This window comes from Schistocerca nitens, chromosome 1 (genome assembly GCF_023898315.1).
Source record: "Schistocerca nitens isolate TAMUIC-IGC-003100 chromosome 1, iqSchNite1.1, whole genome shotgun sequence".
In the NCBI taxonomy this organism is placed as follows: Eukaryota; Metazoa; Arthropoda; class Insecta; order Orthoptera; family Acrididae; genus Schistocerca; species Schistocerca nitens.
The window spans coordinates 427,490,551-427,513,538 of NC_064614.1; the positions used below are offsets into that span (position 1 = coordinate 427,490,551).

Here is a 22,988-nt window from a genome sequence, read left to right on the forward strand (position 1 = left end):
CATGTTCTGTTTGACATGTTCATATCTGAACAGTGTCAAAAGCACTGCAAAAGTATGAATACGATGCTCCAGTGTCTCCACATCTGGAATGGACTCTGCATACACCATACTTTTGAGATGGCTCCATAAATAAAAGTTATTACGCAGTAATGGACTATCTGAATTAAAACATGTAGTGTAATTAAAGTAGCCTGCATTGTAATACATGAGGAAATAATTATAATATGAAATCAAAAATTGTACAGTACTATAAGAAAATTACAAATTACACAAGGATATAAAACTAATTTAAGATACCTCAAAAATATGTGTAAATACAAATTTTATGTGTATAATTGTAGGTATATTGTATTGTATATGATTTTGCTGACGAAATCCACACAATGTAAATTGTTACATGAATTAATAAAGAAATCAATCAATCAATCAATCAAACTAGAAATTGCATGGCTTGAGATCTGCTGAATGAGTAGGCCATGCAACTGGACCCCTCATCACATGATTGAGATGCGTATGGACGTTAACGGTGAAGTGGGCTGGAGTACCATCATGTAGCAGCCCATAACCCTTTGAATTATCAATGGCACTTCTTCCAGCAGGGAAGGTAAAGTAAACCACAAGAAACACCGATAGTTCCGGCCTGTTAGGCTATGTGGAAGCAAGACTGATTCCAAAATACAGTCACCAATTATCCCATCCCACACATTCCAGCTGCACTGATGCTGATGGTTCACTGTCACTGTACCATTGGGGTTCTGCATACTATCCCACAGATGACCATTATGAAAGTTGAAGATACCAATCCACATAAAGATTGCCTCATCTGGGAATATGATGGATGACACAAATCCTTGGTATCGTGGTTCCCTGGTGAAGAAAACAGTGACAAAACTGCTCCCAATGTGGAAAGGCTGTCGCTGGCAAGTCCTGCACACACTGTAAGTGATAAGGGTAGTAACAATTGTCATGGAGAATGTTCTGCATGATCGTCTGGCTTATCCTGTACTGGTGGGCCAACTGCCTGGTACTGACACAGTGGTGACCTTCTACAGTGTTAATCATATTTTTTCCAAGTCCGGTGTTTGATCATTTCAGGTACATCCTTAATGATTTCCTGCTTTCTGAAACTACCCTGTCTCAGACAAAATGCGAAACACTTTTGCAGACATTGAACACTGGTTGTTGTCCTGATACAACTTTATTGCCCACTGCCCATTGCCAATTGTCTTTCCATAAGTGCACACCACATCAACAAGCTGTTGATTTGAGTACAGAACCATTGTGTACAATGCTATATCACATCCACAACAAGGCAAGTCACCAAGAGAAGTGAACTGGACACAACATTACCATTTACTATGGCAGGAGAGGGTGCTAGGACATGATGTATAAGGAACAGTACCACCCTCTAGGAGGAAACCACGCATACTGTAACTGTGGCTACATGACACAGTGCATATTAAACTTCAGTCTCTGTAATAAGGTATGATTGAATAAAGGGTCTCTAGCATGGAAACCATACATTTCTGGACATAAGGTCATTGAACCTTTTTTGTTCCATATCCTGTCATTGATCAATCTCTCGAGTTTGTACACAGTGGAAAAAATCACCTCGTGTGTGTGTGTGTGTGTGTGTGTGTGTGTGTGTGTGTGTGTGTGTGTGTGAGGGAAGATCAGAAAGTAACATGCAATACTTTATCACCAAATTGTTTAATAGGTAACAAAACAAAAAAATCACAAATTAACTTACATATTTTACTAACTTTTCTTTAGAGTCACCACTGTTCTCAACACATTTCTTCCATTGTGGTACCAGTATCAATATGCCTTGTTCACAGAATTCCATTTGGTTGGAGTATAGCCATCTGCTGACTGCTGATTTCACCTCCATATCTGTCGCAGTGTTGGCCAGCTAGAAATTTCCTCATGAGACCAAACAGATGGAAGTTCAGTGGTGCCAAAGTCCAGACTGTATGTTGAATGTTTGAGCAACTCCCACCAAAATTTGGTTATTTTCTCCCCAAACAGGAGCAGCAACATGTGGGTGAGCATTGTCATGAAGATCTGGACACTGGCAGCATTAATGTTGTGGCATTTGTCACGAAGGACGCCACCCAGCTCGACCAAAGTTTTAATGGTGGCTGCAGCATTCACAGTGGTCCTGTTTTCAGCAAAGTTCACCAACAGCACACCATGCATGTCCTAGAACACTGTCACAAGCACTTCCCCAGTAGGCTGAGTCACACTGAATTTCATTCATACTGGGGAACCAGCATGTTTCCACTCTGTAGAAGCCTGCTTGGTTTTGCGCATGTAGTGGTATGCCAACAACTCATCACCAGTGATGATTTCTTTCAGAAAGTCATGCCCTTCTATGGCAAAACACGAGAAGTGATCCCAGCTTGTCATCATTCACTAGCCTTTGTGGTTGTCTGTCAGGTTCTTAGGCAACCAGCGAGCACAATTTCAGTTAGTCATGTACAATATTGAAACCCACACCATGGGTAATGTTGAACTGCGGTGATAAGGTTTGCAGTTCTACACAGTGGTCATTCAAAATTGCTGTCTCAATGGCTCCAACAGTCTGTGGGGTTGCAACTGTTACCACTCACCAGGACTGTGGCAAATCACTAAGGTTCACATGGCGCCCTTGGAAGAATACACACCACCTGGAGATTTTCTGCAGTCCATACAGTCATCCCCGTACATGCCATGCACGTTTCTGTGAATTTCACTTGGTTTATACACTTTGGCCAGCAAATATCAAACTACACTTCACTGCTCTTCAGAACTTGATGAAAAACATGCACAGCATGCTTGTTTCATAGTTCAGGCTTCTCTCACTAGAGCACACATGAAAACAAAATAGCCTCTGCAGGACAAACTTCAAACTATGATATATCGTCATGAAATTTCAACATTTCAGCTGTAATACCAGGGTAGAACAAAATTATTGTGCAATACTTTCTGATCCTCCCTCATGTATCTATAATATATGATACTGATGTCAAAGGAAAGTTCTTGTAGAATGTAAAAAATACTTTGGTGTTAAAGGAGACTACTTACCGAAAAGTAGAAGCTTTGAGTTCCAATAGCCACACACAAAAGGAGGAAAATTTACTAGCTTTTGGATTTATCCTTTGATGAGCTGGAGAAAAATGCACAAATACACTCACATACATGCAGACACATGCCTTTGCCCATACATGTGACAATATTTACAAGGGTCAAACCATCCATACAGTCATTGATCAATACACTGAACACAGGCACCACATAAAACAAAGAGAACCAGCCAAGTTGACCATCAGAGAAATTGGCTACGAAACGAACACAGAATAGTATTTGAAGAGATTAGAATCTTGGATCAGGCAACTACATATTAGGATTATACCATAAAATGGGAAGCCGAGATCGGGTTATGGTGTAATAATTTCAACAGCAACAGGGGTACACCACTAGTAGAGTGGAGTGGTAGGTTTTGGTCACAAAATGAAAAGGGAAAAAAATGCTTAACAATCACAGGGTGGCATAAGTAGAAGTTCTGAATACGGTGCCGATCCCTCACAACATTCACAGCAGACCAGTGCAGTGGTGGGGTGCGTGGCTCACTTTCCTGTGCACACATTAATTTGGACTACTTCTGGAATATTCTAGACAGTGCTGATTTACATATATAAGATAGATGCCTTGCCTACTGCATAAGTCTGAACTTTTAACGCCCAAGGACAACAGTGGCGAATGCTGTTGAAAGAGTGAGACTTCCATTTCAATTGATGCAAAATGAAAACTGAAAACATTTTATTCAAAAATGTTTCTGTTTATGACATGGCTAGTTATTTTGTATCTACAGACTAGTAGCATTTGTAATAAAGGACAATGTATTTAGTAGCTGCTGTTGAATTATTTTCCATTATTTTTTACAACATGTAAACAGATATGAAAATAAATAATGTCAACAAGCTGGAAAACGTTTAATTTACCATCATTACATTATGCCTTGTAAATGCTGTATTCAACATTTACAACTTTTTATTTAATCCATGATGCATTAAGACCATCTAGCAGTTTCTGGAAATATCTTTCAGAAAGAAAATTGCAACCTACCACTCTATTTCTATATGAATAACTTATTTCTCCAAAACCAGTTTTGGATTTGGGCCCATCATCAGGCAGCAGAGTGGATTATCAGATTTCACATATTTTACCTTGAGGAAAATTTTTCTTTATTGATTGTAATATAGGAGCCTGCTTCTTTGATGTGTGACAAGCTGAACCACGGGCAAATGGTATGAGTGGCTGCCATTTTCTTCCTCGCCATTATGTAAATTGTTTCTTACGCCGGCATCTATAACAATGAAAGTTCTCTTTCCTTCGTTGTGTCAAGTTTTTTAAAGTATATGGTAATATACTTGGTATGGACTGCATGCATCTGTTCGGACTTAAGTATTTCAGCCTTTCCTCTACTGAGAATAAAAGAAGGAGTCAAAGGAAATAGAGTTTTGTGTCATGTAACATAAAATACTAATTATCTCCAACTAGCTCAGTGCCTGCCACTTCACTTGTGAATGCTGTATGGTCTGCACAATTTTTCAGTGCTCAAGGGTAACTCAACACCCTATAAAAGGGTTGGTGACCATTTACTTGGCTACCAGCCTTTGCATAATTAAAGGGTTCCAACACGCCTAATTTAATATAGTGAGTTAAAAAAAGAAAGAGATAAATCAGGTAAGTGGTCCTATAGTTATTAGCACCAGTCTTACAACCAGTACTGAATTCCCTTATCTCAAATGGATATTCCAGTACAGGGATTTGCATTTACATGTTGTATCTATTTTGTCATCAGTAATGATTAGTTTACATTGTAATACAACAAAAATAATTTTATAAACATATATTAGCCCTACTGAAAAATTAACAAATTATAGATGCATTTCTTTTTATTTTATTTTTTTTTTCTGACAAAGCCAATTTGTCACAGTGACTGTTAAATAGCTTTCTTTGATTTAGTTCACAAACTGCAACACTGCCTAAACTTTTCACATTTATTAAGTACATAAAAGCATGATCTCTTCTAAATATACTTCTGACCAACAAGACATTCTGCTTTCATAATGAAATATTTTCATAAAAGTTTTCATCCCCTATTTTACCCTCTTAGGGGTTGAATTTCCATAAACAATGAAAGTTTTTTTTTAATTTCAAACTGAGAAGTCCAGTACCAGTTTTCATTGATGTAATTTTAAAAATACTTAAAATTAAACAATGGAAAACCAGGATGGAATGTAACAATATTATGAAAAGGAAATTTGTCACTCGCCATATAGCAGAGATGCTGAGTAACAGACAGACACAGCGAAAAGACTGTCATGAATAAAGCTTTGGGACAGTAAGGCCTTCGTCAGAAATAGATGACAGACACACATACTCACACAAATGCAACTCACGACTGCAGTCTCAAGCAACTGAAGCCACACTCATGCAGTTGTCTATTTTTGATGAAGGTCTTACAGGCCGAAAGCTTTACTTGTGACAGCCTATCTGCGACTCAGCATCTCTGCTATATGGTGAGTGGCAAATTACCTTTTCATAATACTGTTTAAAAATGCTTAGCAGTTCTTTGATAATGATTTATTTAAAAAAAAATCACAAGTACCACACCTTCTTAGAGGCTGAATTTCCAAAAATGATGAAACATGCATTTTCTTAATTTTACCAGGAAACCAAATACAAATTTTCATTGTTCTAGCTTCATAGTTGCCATAATAGTGAAATACTTTCAAAAAACCATTCATCACCTATTTCACACCTTAGTAGTGGAATTTTGAGAAACTCCTTAAATGAAGGTTACAGTATAAGATCAACACCCTCTTCAAATTTTCTATTTCTGTCAGTCAGTCAGTCAGGACATTTCCTGTTTTATACAGAGATTCCAACTTTTTATCTTCTATCTGTAAGGTTTTTTAATGTAATGCTTAATATGGTTGTTCCTTACCTAAAAACTTTCTCTTCATCAGTTCAAGTGCATATCGCCTAGTAATCTTTTCAATTTCAAGTTTAGTATAACACTTTGGATTCATTTTAATTCCACCTTTGCCTCCTCCAAAAGGAACCTGCACAGTTGCACACTTGAATGTCATTATCATAGCCAAAGCTTCAACTTCATCAGGAGATACTCCAAGAGAGAATCGAATACCTGAAACGTTTGTTAGACAATCACATTGTTGCATAATTTATTTTTACCACAAGACTACAGAGTAGGACCTACAGCATTTTGGAAATAATTGTAACTGAATTTTCTTTTATTACATCTTACGTAATTGATGCATCAGAGATATATAGTCACAAGCCACAATTTTTTGAAACTGAAACTGAGTTTCTCATTCTATGAGTTTCTTAACATTGAAAAAAAGTCTTTCTGCAACAGATGGTAGAAAATGACGTAGTGCAGTTTTAAAGTCTACCATCTGGAAATATTTTCAGACCATAGACAGTCACGTAGTGCAGTAAAATGGCAGATAGCTCAGTAACACCTGAAGCACACTCACATACTCAACAAATATTTGTTAATGGCGGTTATGAGAATTTCCAGCAAGTTACAGTTCCAGCTCAGATGAAATTTTGATAAGTATAAAAAAATATTTGTTACTGGCAACCAGTGTTAGTGTCTTATGGCTTTGTTGCTCACACCTTTGATTGCCATCTTTTGTGTTAATGAGAAACCTTTATGGGCATACTTCAATTGTTTAACACTGTAATAATACAGTTTTAATGGTAACATACTTGTAAAAATATTTTTTTCATGAATGCCACTGGCCGGTGTGGCTAAGTGGTTCTAGGCGCTTCAGTCTGGAACCGCGCGACCGCTACGGTCGCAGGTTCGAATCCTGCTTCGGGCATGGATGTGTGTGATGTCCTTAGGTTAGTTAGGTTTAAGTAGTTCTAAGTTCTAGGGGACTGATGACCTCAGATGTTAAGTCCCATAGTGCTCAGAGCCATTTGAACCATTTGAACCATGATGCCATTTCAGCAGTAAGTAATTTTTTGTGTGGCTTATGACTGTACATCACATGAGTTCTGAGACTCTTTTGCACTTTATATGTTATAACACAGTAGAGATTTGGACTGCAAAAGGTGGAGTAACTTTGCTTTTCATGTCTGTCACATGTATTACCCTCTCATAAAAAAATCAGAGTTGTAGACCTCCTCCCCCCTTGTGCATTATCTGCCGTCTTGAAAAAACCTCTAAGAACTGGTACTTTTTTCAGTTTTCCCTCAGTAGCTCGCATCCTCTGCATTTGAGGGGAAAATATGCTATTATCAATTTTATAGAACGTTAAATTTCTTTCAAGATTCTTGTGTAACATGGAAAATTTGTAACAGCTGCTGAATTATGAGGCTGTGACAATATGCAAAAATGTCAAGAAATCTTAATATGTTAAAGATATAAGTGCTTTCCCCTTAATAACCTCTTTTTTAAGTTTCATGCAGAATACACAATACCCTGTGTTGTAGATGATTTATTTCCTTCAAGATTCATAGAAAATATTTTTAATTACTCCCTATACATGCCAAGAAATGTTGCATTAACAGTTGTAATGAAAGTTGACTTCAAACAAAACACCATCCTTAGTAAAAACGGACTCCTGAATGTATATCATCTTTAAGTCATTATGTATGTAACTTACACATGTAGTTCATGAGATTAATGTAGTTTCTGGGGAATATTTATTTTTGAAAAAGAAAAAACTAATTTTACATATAATTATATTTCAACAAAATAAAGTTTAAAAATAGATCTTAAGTTTTATTTTACTGGTATATACAGAATTTTAAGTTTAAAATTCATCAATTCCTGTTGTTTTCCATCAGACGTGATTAATGTGTGAAATTCATAGTTTCGACCAAGGCAGTGGATCATCTAACTCGTCGTCTTCCATGTTGAGTTCACCCTCCGGCACATTACTGATGATTTGAATTCACAGTGAACACATACAATGAAGTACTGACCATCCTGCTATTTCTGCAGCTGCATTTGTCACCAAAAGTCTTTTTACACAGGCATGAAATTTACGGTCAGCAATGCCTGTGGAGCCACTTTTTATTCATTGGGACTGAAGTTAGACCACCAATATCTTTCTTCCAGCCCCACTTAAGGGTGTCTTTTTCAAACCCCATACATGTTTATACTTGCAGATAAGTACTACATGCATGATATTAAACTGCATCCCTTGCTGGAGGTAGGCATGCCAAATCAAAATTGGTGTTTGTAGCAGCTTTAGAAGAGTGAAGATATCACAACCCATTTTTAGAAGTGTTGGAGGTACCTCTATAAAGAGTGACAAGGAATTTTCAGTTACTTCCACAATTTTCTCTGTTTCTGCAATTGGCTCTTTAAAAATAGAAATGTTTTTTTCAGTGGAAAGCATCATTCTCAAGTGTGGTGCAAAAATCTGATTTCCCCTGACCAAACAGAGCAGAAGTGATATCACAACCACTTATCACTTGTAGATATATAATGTTTTAAGACACTACCTTTATTTTTGAAGGCTGTTTTGGAATACAGTACATTTCACGTGTTACCCATTCCAGATCTGTAAAAGAACACACTCTCCAGCATTAAAGCCATCACCAAAACCAAAAGATCAATGTCTCCTCTTATGACAATGACAATGAAAGTTTCACATTTGACATTCCTGATCTTTTATTACCTGCTTGGTGATCATTTGAGATTGCTGAAATTACTTCTGAAGTGATGAGATGAAATGGGATTTGTTTCTTCCTTCAATATCAATTTATCCTTTGGCATCTGCAAAAACATGGCACCCTCAAAAAGAACTATTGCACAAGGTTGTAGCCTGGAACAAGAGCTCTTTCAGAGCTTTTTGTGCTCCTTGTATTTTTTGCTGCAGGATACCAAACAAAGACTACCACAGAATTTTGACCATGACATCAGTGTATGTTGGTCAACAATCTTTTAAAAACAGCAGAAAAACAGTACTCCATTTTGAGTGAACTCTGTGTAGGAGTTAACCACCATCTATTACATTAACTTTGCTGTTCCCCATATCATTATCATTTGGTAAAGGTGTGGAGGCTGAGTAAAATGAAGACTTTGTCAATTTGCGAATGCCTTCACCAGAAATTACAGTAATCTCAGGAAGTACATGTATATATTGCATACATCCTGGCTTAAAGATGAAATTACATTCAGGAATACTATTTTTGACTGAGAATAGTATTTTCAGTTTCGAGTCCACTTTCACTAAGATTGTTAATGCAACATTTCTGGGTGTATATGGGGAGTAATTACAAATATTTCATGTGAATCTTAAAAGAAATTAAATCCTCTAGCCATCGGGTGTAATGCACAAAACGGAACAAAAAAGTTATTAAAGGTGAAACCTCTGACATCTCTAACTTTTTGCAATTTCTTCAATTTTTGCAGATTTTCAAGGCCTCTATTATGCACGTATCTCACAGGAAATTAAACGCTCTTTAAAACTGATAATGGCATATTTTTATCTAAAATCAGCGGAACCAAGCTATTGAGGAACATCTGAAAAAGTGCCATCTTGGGGATTTTTTCAAAATGACTGATAACACCCAAGGGGGAGAAGGTCTAAGACTTGGATTTTTCATGAGAGGGATAACACATACAACATTACTCCACATTTTGGAACTCAACCTCTTTCTCAGAGCTATCAGTACAGGGCTGTTACAGCTACAACTAGAGTAAATGAAGAATCATCCCAAAACTGATAAATTACACAAAAAGAAAGCCAAACTTCAATGTAATGCAGCAGTGTGTGACCTCCAAAACCTGCAAGACTGTTCAGCAGCCTCTCTTGCAAGTCCCTGTACTTGCTCACATACCGGTAAATACTACACAAAACTACTTGGGGGAAAAAAAAAAACATTATCCATTCTTTTTTGGATGTAAGAAACTTTGACGTTCAGAATATTTACTGGACGAGTTGCATAAAAATGGTCAGCCACAGATTTACAATATTTAATATTTCCAACCCCCCTCCCCCCTCCACCACCCCCTCCCACACCTGCCCCCACCCCTTGCCACCTCCCACATGAGCGTTTGGATAGGATGTCTAAAACTTTTTAAAAAAATCGATTTTTCAAAAATGTTCAATTTGTAGTGCACATCTTTCTGAAGAGTTTGATATATATAAAATATATATGTCTGAGGAAATGTAAGGCATGTTATTTGGTCTTAAGTGTGCCAACATGCAGTACCACAACTCTTCACCCAGCATTCTTCTATCGCACGTAACTGTATTTTGCTCTGTGGAATTCAAATGTGTATATTTTGCTATGGAAGCCAACATATCTATATTCAGGATAGTGGAAATTAAAATGTCCTGCGGTGCCTCTTCTACTCCCAGTTGGCTAGTCTGACATCCTACTGCTTAAAAAAATCACTTTTAATACTGGGTGGGATTATTTGTGACGGGAAGAATAAGAATTCTTCAGAAAATTTGCACTCTTTATTCCTATTAACTGACAACTTTCTCTTTTGCATGGCATAAAATTAAACATAGGAAACAAAAAACCAGCAAAAACAAGAGACAAGCAAGACAGTACACATTTCTTCAATCCTTAGGCCCCAGCATTTTTTTCTCTCTCATCTTGTTACAGCTTTACACAGTGTGCTTTCCTTTCTGCAAAAGAATCTATTACCTCATCAAAGTTCATCAAACATTTTGGCACATGAAAAATAAAAATGTCATCGTATAATACTGAAAAAGCTATTAATGTGAATAGTATCCAAGACTGTTGTGGTTTCTCAATTTGATTATGTCTATTTTGTCACTGTCTGCTAGGTAGAACAAAATAGGCCTTTCTAAGATTGTAACAACTGTAACACAAACCAAATAAGTGAGACTGTTTTGGAAGAAATAGCTATTTTTATCTACCTCATTTACATAAATAACACGACAGAATATAATTCATGAAGCACCAATATCAAATGACTATTAAGCCTATTACGAGCAAAAAGTTTTATGTTAGAAAACAGTCTCACTTTTCAGTCATATACACCCATTCCTCAAGCATAATATCGAAAAGTAGTACTAGCATGAAATTTTGATATAAATTTTGAATTTCCATATTCTTTCATATAATCTGTGAGGTGTCTTCATGTTTTCTCCTTCATCATTCTAACAAAAATCTTGTGATCACTAATTCTGTAACTATTCCAGCCATTGTCAAATCTTATTCTCTGGTTAACTTCACTAACCCTGCCAGAATCATCGGTTTAGTTATCCCATGTTTATTCTCCTGTTAGGTATCATTACGGGTTCACACAATGCGTTTTCCAAGATATTCGAGGAATAGAGCTTAGCAGCTACTAACCAGAGACTGTATGTCTGGCCCTTAGTAGTGAAGTGATCTGGCAAAAATTTTCTGTCAAAATTTCATTTCTTGGATATCCCAAGAAAATAATATGTAATCTTACTTGCCTGTTATTCCTGTTAGTCACTTATTTCCACTCTTGTAGTCTGAGTCCATTATTTTGCTAATAATTATAACAGCACTTATCATTTGCACCCCCAATCAACCACATAAACAAACAGCAATTGGTATTCACCCATTCAGATTTATTCAGCTTAGTCCCGTCCCCTTTTGTTGTGGTAAAGTTTTTCATTTCTTGATGCAACGGGGGTTCCCCTGGCAGAGACATCATGTACATTATGTACCGTACCATTCAAAAATCAACTTATGTTTTGTTCAGGAATCAACTCAGAATGTGTGCTGTTTAAGACTTTCCCAATGCAGTTGGTTGGTTGGTTGGTTTGAGGATTAAACTACTCCATTTGTTCATGGGTGTGACATTGGATAACGTTGTGGAAGTTGCACAATATTTTGACGGGACAGCTGCTCCTCATCCTCAGGTGCTTACTGATGTGTTGCTGCAATGACTTGCCAATTTATAGGCTGACTCATTAGAAATGTGTAGGCACCAAGGGTTGAGGCCATAACATCATCATAAATGAATCATAGAGCACAGCCAGATAAACGGGCTATGGGCTTCTCATTTGCGACGTGAGAAAAAGTGCGACAGTCCTGCACACATGCAGGCAGTGTGTTGGCCCCCTGTTTAAGTGTGCGGACTTTGATTCTCTGCCTGTGTTACCTCAGATTTGTTTGTCTGCAGCCAATGATGCCTTAGTACCACCAGTGCTTGTTCCATGCCTTGATGAGTTGAAATCTCATGTCTGTATTGATAAGGTTGTTACTTATATGAATTTCAACTGCTTCTTTAATGACGGAGTCCCAGTGCATGGAAGCAGATGGAAGGATCTTTGTCTCTCTGTAGTTCGTACTGGTCCCATTTCAAGACAGTGTTTAGTCACAGCAGACTTTTCTGGCTGACCCGGTCTAGTATGATGTCTATGTTCAGCACATCTATCCTTCACGGTGCGACACGTCTGGCCAATGTATTATATGCAAACAGGCAAGTGATTTTATATATCACTGGTCTCCTTATACCTAGATCATCTTTAACAGAACCCAGCATAGTTTGCACTTGCACTGTAGGGCATAAGACACATTTGATTTGATGTTTTTTGAACAACCTGCCAATCTTAAAGGACATGCTACCAACATATGGTAGAAAGATCATCATCGTGGAGTTCACTGTTTCTTCTGGCTGTTCTTGAGCTTCAGTGCATGCATGTCTAAATGCATTATGGATCTGTTTATCAGAGTACCCATTTTGTACAAACACAGAGTGAAGATGGTTATGCCCTGCTGATAAGCTCCCTGCATCTGAGATAATTCTCGCCCTGTGAATGAGAGTCTGCAACATGCCATTTTGTTGAGATGCGTGATGCCAGCTCGTAGGTTGCAGATTTTTCCTGCACCACAAATGAGAATCCCCTGGCCCATTTGTCCAGCAGGAGGCACTGGACGTCGCTGTGCTCTATGATTCGTGTACGATGACGTTATAGTGTCAACCCTTTGGGCCTGTGTTTTTCCAGTGAGTCAGCATATATATTGGTGAGTCATTGCAGCATCACATCAGTGAGCATCTGAAGATAAGCCGCTGTCTCGTTGAAATATTGTGCTGCCTCCACCACATTATGTAACGTGACGCCCGTGAACCAAAGAAGCAGTTACTATGTCAGGAAAGTCTTAAACAGCACATCTGGTACCTCTATGGGGAGGAGATAGTCAACAGAGTATGTGAGTTTGATAAACTCCACAAAAGAGAAACAGACTGTTGTGCTCTCTTGTGCTTTTACTGGGTTGGCAGGACCAGCAAACTATACCAACATTTGCAAAGTTCACTCATTATGTAGACTCTGTGGCAGCCAAGAGGATCAAACAATGAGCCAGCATGGCACTGGTGATGAAAGAATCCATAATACTAGGCGATAATCAGACAGAGTCTCCAGGAGCTTGCTCTCACTACAACTGAATATCTTGTCATGTCTGTCAGCAGATTCCTCACAGAAGGTGGACAGTGCTGTGTGGTCACTTTTGGACTGGATGTGGCAACAGGCCGTGGCGCATCAAACTTTGAAGTTGCATCACCTTACACGCCAATCATCACAAAAACATAAACCATGTAGACGTACTGTGTTTAATTTCTCAGATAAACAACAGAGTGGTGCTGCAATATTGGTTTTGGAAAAGGGGCTAAATTTTGTGCCCACTCTAAAGACCTTGCCTAACAAGGATTTTATCAGTCCAATTGAGCAAAGTATTCTGAAACTTCCGAGTAAGACTGCTGAGGAAATAAGGCGAGAGGCTTGCAGGGTTTTAACAAGGATGCTTGCACCAAAGTAGAACATCAACACTGAAGAAAGGCAAGTTCTCCATTCCTTAAGAGAAGACACATAAATAGTGATATTACCTGCTGACAAGGGAAATGCTACTGTTCTTTTGCCTGCAACATCTTATTCCAGCAAAATAACTGCAGGACTCAGTATACTCCCATCTCCAGAAGGATCCAACTGATGCAGTTCAACGGAAGACAAATCCAGCCAGTTTGCTGAAGATCCTAAAAAGAGCTTAAGAGTACAAGCTCCAGTTCCACCATGACTTTAAGGGCTAGCTAAGATCCATAAGGAAGATGTTCCTCTTCACCCCATCATGAGCAATGTAGGAGCCCCAGCATATTCCCTGGCCAAACATCTGGCTTCTCTTCTAAGCCCATTGTTAGAAAAATGTGAACATCACATTCTAAACTCAGAAGATGTTATACAACGACTGAGGACTTTGCCCCTTGAACCAGCTGACATATTTGTGAGTTTTGATGTGGTCTCTTTGTTCACACAAGTACCTTTGGTGGATTCATTACAATTTATGGGAACTAGGTTGGAGGAGGACATCATACATCTATTCAAACATGTGTTTACCTCAACTTACTTTTTGTTTAACAAACAATATTTTGAGCAGACTGACTGTGTTGCTTTGGGAAGCCCTGTGTCTCCTGTAGTAGCTAACCCTTTTATGGAAGACTTCAAGGAAAAAGCACTTAGCCAGTGGTGTTGAAACCTAAGTGTTCCTGAAGACATCTTTGTACTTTGGACACATGGAGCAGCAATGTTTCCTGCATTTCTGGAACATCTTAACTCCCTCCATCCAAGCGTTTGCTTCGCCATGGAATTGAAGAAAAATGGAGATCCCCTGTTTCTTGATGTCTTGGTCCAGAGAAAAGAAGATGGTTCCTTGGGTCAGTGTGTTTCGCAAGCCAATTGACACTGACCTATATCTATGAACTACGAGCTGCCATCGCCCATCTCAATGCAGTGGCATATTGTGGACTCTTGTTCATAGGGCTAGAATTCTCTCAGATGCAAGAAGCTTATCAGCAGAGCTTAGCCATCTTCACTCTGTGTTTGTATAAAACAGGTACTCTGATAAACAGATCCATGACACATTTAAACCTGCGTGTACTAAAGCTCAAGAACAGCCAGAAGAAACAGAGAATGCCACACGGATGGTTTTTCTACTGTATGTTGGTGGTGTGTCCATTAAGATTGGCAGGCTGTTCAAAAAACATCAAATAAAATTTGTCTTCCACCCTCCAGTGCGAGTGCAAACTATGCTAGGGTCTGTTAAAGATGATCTATTTCTAAAGAGACCAGGAATATATAAAATTCCATGCCAGTGTAGGAAATCATACACTGCTTGTCACACTGTTAACGATAGATGTGCTGAACATAGACATCATACCAGACTGCGTCAGCCAGAAAAGTCTGCTGTGGCTAAACACTATCTTGACACCAGACACAGCTTGAATTAGGGACAGACAAAGATCCTTCTATCCGCTTCCACGTAGGGGCACTGGATGTCACTGTGCTCTATGATTCATCTACAATGACATTATAGGCACAACCCTTGGCGCCTGCATTTTTCTAGCAATTCAGCATAAATATTGGTGAACACATCAGTAAGCAACTGAAGAAGATGAGCAGCTGTCTCATCGAAATATTGTGCAGTTTCCTCAACATCATCGAACGCGATGCCCGTAAACCAATGAAGCAACTTTTGGATGCATTCAAAAATCAATAGGGATGAGTTTCAAAATCATAATGAATGATCAATAAATATACCAACATACACTGGATGCTAGGCGCTCCATGAAACTTCCCCTCCCCCCCCCCCCCCCCTTTCAAGAATATGAATTTGGCACCCCATAAAATTGCTGCCCAAGGCAGATAGCCCGGTTTGCCCTACCCTAGATCCAGGCCTGAAAATGGTTCTGAGAAAGTGGAGATCTGTTTCAATTCTTTAAAGAAGAATGGATTAACACCTTATAAATTTATTATATTTTATTTTACTTTCCTTCACAGCTATCCAAAAAAGACACCCAAAAACACATCATATAGATGAAATTCATGAAATGTATTTGCAGTTGCAATTATGGGCAACCATCATCTCTATAATGGACATGCATGCATGTCCGAAGGAACATTGCATCATACTTTAGAATAAAACAGGCACTGCAATATCGCGTGTCATATAGGGTTGTTATATTTTCAGGTATCATTAAGTTACATGGAAGAAAGCTTTCCTAAGGGTTTATGGCTCACAGAAATATCTGAGAAGAATGATATTCACAACAGTTAATAAACAATGGTTTCACTGTTAAAAAAGAAGATAGAAGAGGTTTAAATGTTACAATGTACTATAAGTTATCCATCTGTGACAAATACAATACTCTTGAAATATCTGTGTTAGGAACCAAAGTATAAACTCATTTTTTTTTTCTTTCTGGAAAATGTGGAAAATACAGCATATATTTCAAGATGGAGCTATACAAGTCATTAGAGATTTCTCAATGCCATACAAAATATAGCAGTTATTCATTACAGAAGGCAACAGAACTTGAATTAAGTGTATATGGAATGTGTTTTTACAATTGCATCCTTATTTTGGGATACATACTCATAATGCTGCAAAGAAAAGTATGTTCCTGCTGTATCTGAAAGTAAACTAAGAGAAACTTTTGTATCCAAATTTAACGTGGGCTTCAGACTGCCAGAAACTGACACCTATTCCAAATGTGATTAATTTCTGATGGCAAAGAACAACCCAGAATTATGTGCAGCAGATGTTATAGGAAAAAAATTAAGTTGTTTCATTTACCTGTTTAGTCACACTTATTATATTGTATCAATTCATAATATTTGACCTTTCAGGGCAAAATTATGTTTTTCATTTTCCCCTTGAAACATGTCACCTAATTTTACTACACATTGTTTAACTTATTTTTCCTCTCAGAAAAATCATTGTAATTTGTCATATAGTTCAATATTTATGCGTCACATTTTATCTAAGCCAAATATTTTTACGTCTCACTCTTATTTAAATAATGTATTTCATATTAGTCTTAAACCAAACATTAACAATTGTCATCTTTGGAAACAAAATGAGATACTCCGTTGTTACACTATTTTAAGATCTTTGATCCCACAACAATTTCACAGCCTCACACATTTATTTTTGTACATGATAAAGTAATGGTTGAGAACTGGTTTGTAAAAATAATAAATATTGCAGAATGTAGAATTAATTCTACCAAGAACTGACAGAACTGACAGAAAAGCCAATAAATGCAAAAAGAAGCAACAATGTGAAATCCGTCTCAGAAGACTGACAGTGGGCTAAATATGTCTGTGTCTTTAACTACTCTGGCTAAAGAGAAGCCAAAAGAGCATCTAGTAATTACAATGTTTACGCAAAAAAAGTTCTCCAAACCTAAACTAATAGCTTGGCCAGCATTTTACAAGAGGAAATTATAGCTATTTAACAACAGTATCATAATGGATCAAATATGGGATATATGTTTCTGTAAAGTGAGAAAGGAGGAGGGAAGGGTTCACAGAGATGGGTGCCACTTGGAAAAATACTTGTAGGTAACTAACCCTCAATAACAACATCTCCACATAAACACAGATATCTGCAAAGGACAGGCCAAGAATTGGGCTTTTATTGATTTGAATAGCTTGTGGCAAGTAAAAGATTTGAATCTGTCCAGCATTACTTTTCCTTATGGTAGGTCAGACAAGACTCTCTTGCGATCACAATTTTTGTAGCACTGAAGTGTATGCAAGAAACTGACAGAGTATACACTTCTACACACCAGATGAATGCACAGAAATTTCCAAGTCTAAAAGATTTTATTGTGCTCAAAATGGAAAGAGAAGGCTTCAGGAGTTTGAATAATCTTAAAACATTAATCTCAAAACCTATCCTATTCACATCTGTAGATCCCATTCATTAAGTGTAAAGCACTGCTATTCAGACATAGGTGTCCTCACATCAGTGGATACTCATATTAGGAGAAAAGGAAAAGCTGCTGAACCAGACCTATTCAGCTGCCAATAAAATATAAAAAGTCACTCCTGATTAATGCACATACCTGCAGCATATCAATAATTCTATTGATCATGTACTAGAACTAATGAGAACAGTGATGAAACAGAGGAACTTCACTGACATAACAAACTCAATACAAAATTTATTAGTCTGAGTGATCTGTTATATATATTAGAATGACTCTATGACTATACATTTAGTGTTACATAGCATAAAGAGCCCCCCCATGAACCATGGACCTTGCCGTTGGTGGGGAGGCTTGCGCGCCTCAGCGATACAGATGGCCGTACCGTAAGTGCAACCACAATGGAGGGGTATCTGTTGAGAGGCCAGACAAAGATGTGGTTCCTGAAGAGGGGCAGCAGCCTTTTCAGTAGTTGCAGGGGCAACAGTCTGGATGATTGACTGATCTGGCCTTGTAACATTAACCAAAACGGCCTTGCTGTGCTGGTACTGCGAACGGCTGAAAGCAAGGGGAAACTACAGCCGTAATTTTTCCCGAGGACATGCAGCTTTACTGTATGATTAAATGATGATGGCGTCCTCTTGGGTAAAATATTCCGGAGGTAAAATAGTCCCCCATTCGGATCTCCGGGCGGGGACTACTCAAGAGGACGTCGTTATCAGGAGAAAGAAAACTGGCGTTCTACGGATCGGAGCGTGGAATGTCAGATCCGTTAATCGGGCAGGTAGGTTAGAAAATTTAAAAAGGGGGAATTAGTGAAGTTCGGTGGCAGGAGGAACAAGACTTTTGGTCAGGTGATTACAGGGTTATAAATACAAAATCAAATAGGGGTAATGCAGGAGTAGGTTTAATAATGAATAAAAAAATAGGAGTGCGGGTTAGCTACTACAAACAGCATAGCGAACGCATTATTGTGGCCAAGATAGACACAAAGCCCATGCCTACTACAGTAGTACAAGTTTATATGCCAACTAGCTCTGCAGATGATGAAGAAATTGATGAAATGTATGACGAGATAAAAGAAATTATTCAGGTAGTGAAGGGAGACGAAAATTTAATAGTCATGGGTGACTGGAATTCGTCAGTAGGAAAAGGGAGAGAAGGAAATATAGTAGGTGAATATGGATTGGGGGGAAGAAATGAAAGAGGAAGCCGCCTTGTAGAATTTTGCACAGAGCATAACTTAATCATAGCTAACACTTGGTTCAAGAATCATAAAAGAAGGTTGTATACCTGGAAGAATCCTGGAGATACTAAAAGGTATCAGATAGATTATATAATGGTAAGACAGAGATTTAGGAACCAGGTTTTAAATTGTAAGACATTTCCAGGGGCAGATGTGGATTCTGACCACAATATATTGGTTATGAACTGCAGATTGAAACTGAAGAAACTGCAAAAAGGTGGGAATTTAAGAAGATGGGACCTGGATAAACTGAAAGAACCAGAGGTTGTAGAGAGTTTCAGGGAGAGCATAAGGGAACAATTGACAGGAATGGGGGAAAGAAATACAGTAGAAGAAGAATGGGTAGATCTGAGGGATGAAGCAGTGAAGGCAGCAGAGGATCAAGTAGGTAAAAAGACGAGGGCTAATAGAAATCCTTGGGTAACAGAAGAAATATTGAATTTAATTGATGAAAGGAGAAAATATAAAAATGCAGTAAATGAAGCAGGCAAAAAGGAATACAAACGTCTCAAAAATGAGATCGACAGGAAGTGCAAAATGGCTAAGCAGGGATGGCTAGAGGACAAATGTAAGGATGTAGCGGCTTGTCTCACTAGGGGTAAGATAGATACTGCCTACAGGAAAATTAAAGAGACCTTTGGAGAGAAGAGAACCACTTGTATGAATATCAAGAGCTCAGATGGAAACCCAGTTCTAAGCAAAGAAGGGAAGGCAGAAAGGTGGAAGGAGTATATAGAGGGTTTATACAAGGGCGATGTACTTGAGGACAATATTATGGAAATGGAAGAGGATGTAGATGAAGATGAAATGGGAGATAAGATACTGCGTGAAGAGTTTGACAGAGCACTGAAAGACCTGAGTCGAAACAAGGCCCCGGGAGTAGACAACATTCCATTAGAACTACTGATGGCCTTGGGAGAGCCAGTCATGACAAAACTCTACCATCTGGTGAGCAAGATGTATGAGACAGGCGAAATACCCACCGACTTCAAGAAGAATATAATAATTCCAATCCCAAAGAAATCAGGTGTTGACAGATGTGAAAATTACCGAACTATCAGTTTAATAAGTCACAGCTGCAAAATACTAACGCGAATTCTTTACAGACGAATGGAAAACCTAGTAGAAGCGGACCTCGGGGAAGATCAGTTTGGATTCTGTAGAAATGTTGGAACACGTGAGGCAATACTAACCTTACGACTCATCTTAGAAGAAAGATTAAGGAAAGGCAAACCTAAGTTTCTAGCATTTGTAGACTTAGAGAAAGCTTTTGACAACGTTAACTGGAATACTCTCTTTCAAATGTTTATAAATTGCAGGAGCTGGAAGGATACAGTCATATACGACGTGCATGTAGTTTTGTGATACAGCAAGTTTAAAGTTCCATGAAATCTATAATTTTTAAGACAAAATAGAAACCTCCTTTGTACTCTAAAAGATAATTTATTACCTTGTAAAATGCAAAGTGAAATACTCCTCTCTTTATGCTGTTGTTGTTGTGTTGTTGTGGTCTTCAGTCCTGAGACTGGTTTGATGCAGCTCTCCATGCTACTCTATCCTGTGCAAGCTTCTTCATCTCCCAGTACCTACTGCAACCTACATCCTTCTGAATCTGCTTAGTGTATTCATCTCTTGGTCTCCCTCTACGATTTTTACCCTCCACGGTGCCCTCCAATGCTAAATTTGTGATCCCTTGATGCCTCAAAACATGTCCTACCAACCGATCCCTTCTTCTAGTCAAGTTGGGCCACAAACTTCTCTTCTCCCCAATCCTATTCAATACCTCCTCATTAGTTACGTGATCTACCCACCTTATCTTCAGCATTCTTCTGTAGCACCACATTTCGAAAGCTTCTATTCTCTTCTTGTCTAAACTGGTTACCGTCCATGTTTCACTTCCATACATGGCTACACTCCATACAAATACGTTCAGAAACGACTTCCTCACACTTAAATCTATACTTGATGTTAACAAATTTCTCTTCTTCAGAAACGATTTCCTTGCCACTGCCAGTCTACATTTTATATCCTCTCTACTTCGACCATCATCAGTTATTTTACTCAATAAATAGCAAAACTCCTTTACTACTTTAAGTGTCTCATTTCCTAATCTAATCCCCTCAGCATCACCCGATTTAATTTGACTACATTCCATTATCCTCGTTTTGCTTTTGTTGATGTTCATCTTATATCCTCCTTTCAAGACACTGTCCATTCCGTTCAACTGCTCTTCCAAGTCCTTTGCTGTCTCTGACAGAATTACAATGTCATCGGCGAACCTCAAAGTTTTTATTTCTTCTCCTTGGATTTTAATACCTACTCCGAATTTTTCTTTTGTTTCCTTTACTACTTGCTCAATATACAGATTGAATAGCATTGGGGAGAGGCTACAACCCTGTCTCACTCCTTTCCCAACCACTGCTTCCCTTTCATGCCCCTCGACTCTTATACCTGGCATTTGGTTTCTGTACAAATTGTAAATAGCCTTTCGCTCCTTGTATTTTACCCCTGCCACCTTCAGAATTTGAAAGAGAGTATTCCAGTTAATGTTGTCAAAAGATTTCTCTAAGTCTACAAATGCTAGAAACGTAGGTTTGCCTTTCCTTAATCTTTCTTCTAAGATAATTCGTAAGGTTAGTATTGCCTCACGTGTTCCAACATTTCTACGGAATCCAAACTGATCTTCCCCAAGGTCCGCTTCTACTAGGTTTTCCATTCGTCTGTAAAGAATTCGCGTTAGTATTTTGCAGCTGTGACTTATTAAACTGATAGTTCGGTAATTTTCACATCTGTCAACACCTGATTTCTTTGGGATTGGAATTATTATATTCTTCTTGAAGTCGGTGGGTATTTCGCCTGTCTCATACATCTTGCTCACCAGATGGTAGAGTTTTGTCATGACTGGCTCTCCCAAGGCCATCAGTAGTTCTAATGGAATGTTGTCTACTCCCGGGGCCTTGTTTCGACTCAGGTCTTTCAGTGCTCTGTCAAACTCTTCACGCAGTATCTTATCTCCCATTTCATCTTCATCTACATCCTCTTCCATTTCCATAATATTGTCCTCAAGTACATCGCCCTTGTATAAACCCTCTATATACTCCTTCCACCTTTCTGCCTTCCCTTCTTTGCTTAGAACTGGGTTTCCATCTGAGCTCTTGATATTCATACAAGTGGTTCTCTTCTCTCCAAAGGTCTCTTTAATTTTCCTGTAGGCGGTATCTATCTTACCCCTAGTGAGACAAGCCTCTACATCCTTACATTTGTCCTCTAGCCATCCCTGCTTAGCCATTTTGCACTTCCTGTCGATCTCATTTTTGAGACGTTTGTATTCCTTTTTGCCTGCTTCATTTACTGCATTTTTATATTTTCTCCTTTCATCAAATACAGAACTGGTAATCCACACATACAATGAGGCAACTCCCATCACCTTAACAGAAACAGAAGCAACCTTAAAATCTATGCCTAAAGGAAAATCTTCTGGTGCAGATGAAGTGAACACAGACATGATAAATGCAGCAGGTATCCAAGGCATACAATGGCTGCACCAAATACTCAATGCCTTATGGGCAGATAAGAAAATACCTGTGGTGTAATAATTCCTCTGTTTAAGAAATGTAGCAGGCGGAAAAGCACCAACTATAGAGGAATAACCCTATTGTCTCGTGGGCTGAAAATACTTGAGAAGATCATAGAAAAGAGACTGACAACTATCCCAGAACCACAGCTGGTGGAGGAACAATATGACTTCAGAAGTAACAGATCAAAACAGATCAAATTTTTAGCACCTGCATGTTCATGGAAAAGTACTGCAAGAAAGGCAAGAACCTGGTCATTGTATTCCTGGATACAGAAAAAGCCTACGATAGTGTTATAAGAAACAAGATCTCGGAATGCCTGAGGAAAAAAATATGCCTGAAGGATTAATAAGAAAAATTCAATGATGAACAAAGACTGTAGTAGCTGTGTACAAATTGGGGAAGGACGATC

At 38.4% G+C, this 22,988-nt stretch overlaps 1 protein-coding gene across 1 annotated transcript in view; it reads right to left on the reverse strand.

Moving 5' to 3' along the window:
• Nucleotides 1-22,988, reverse strand: part of LOC126251755 (glutamate dehydrogenase 2, mitochondrial-like) — a 99,374-nt gene that overhangs the window by 73,144 nt on the left and 3,242 nt on the right. Inside the window, exon 2 of the mRNA XM_049952408.1 lies at nt 5,996-6,196. Within this exon, the coding sequence (XP_049808365.1) occupies nt 5,996-6,196 (201 nt within the window). The remainder of the gene's footprint in view (nt 1-5,995; nt 6,197-22,988) is intronic.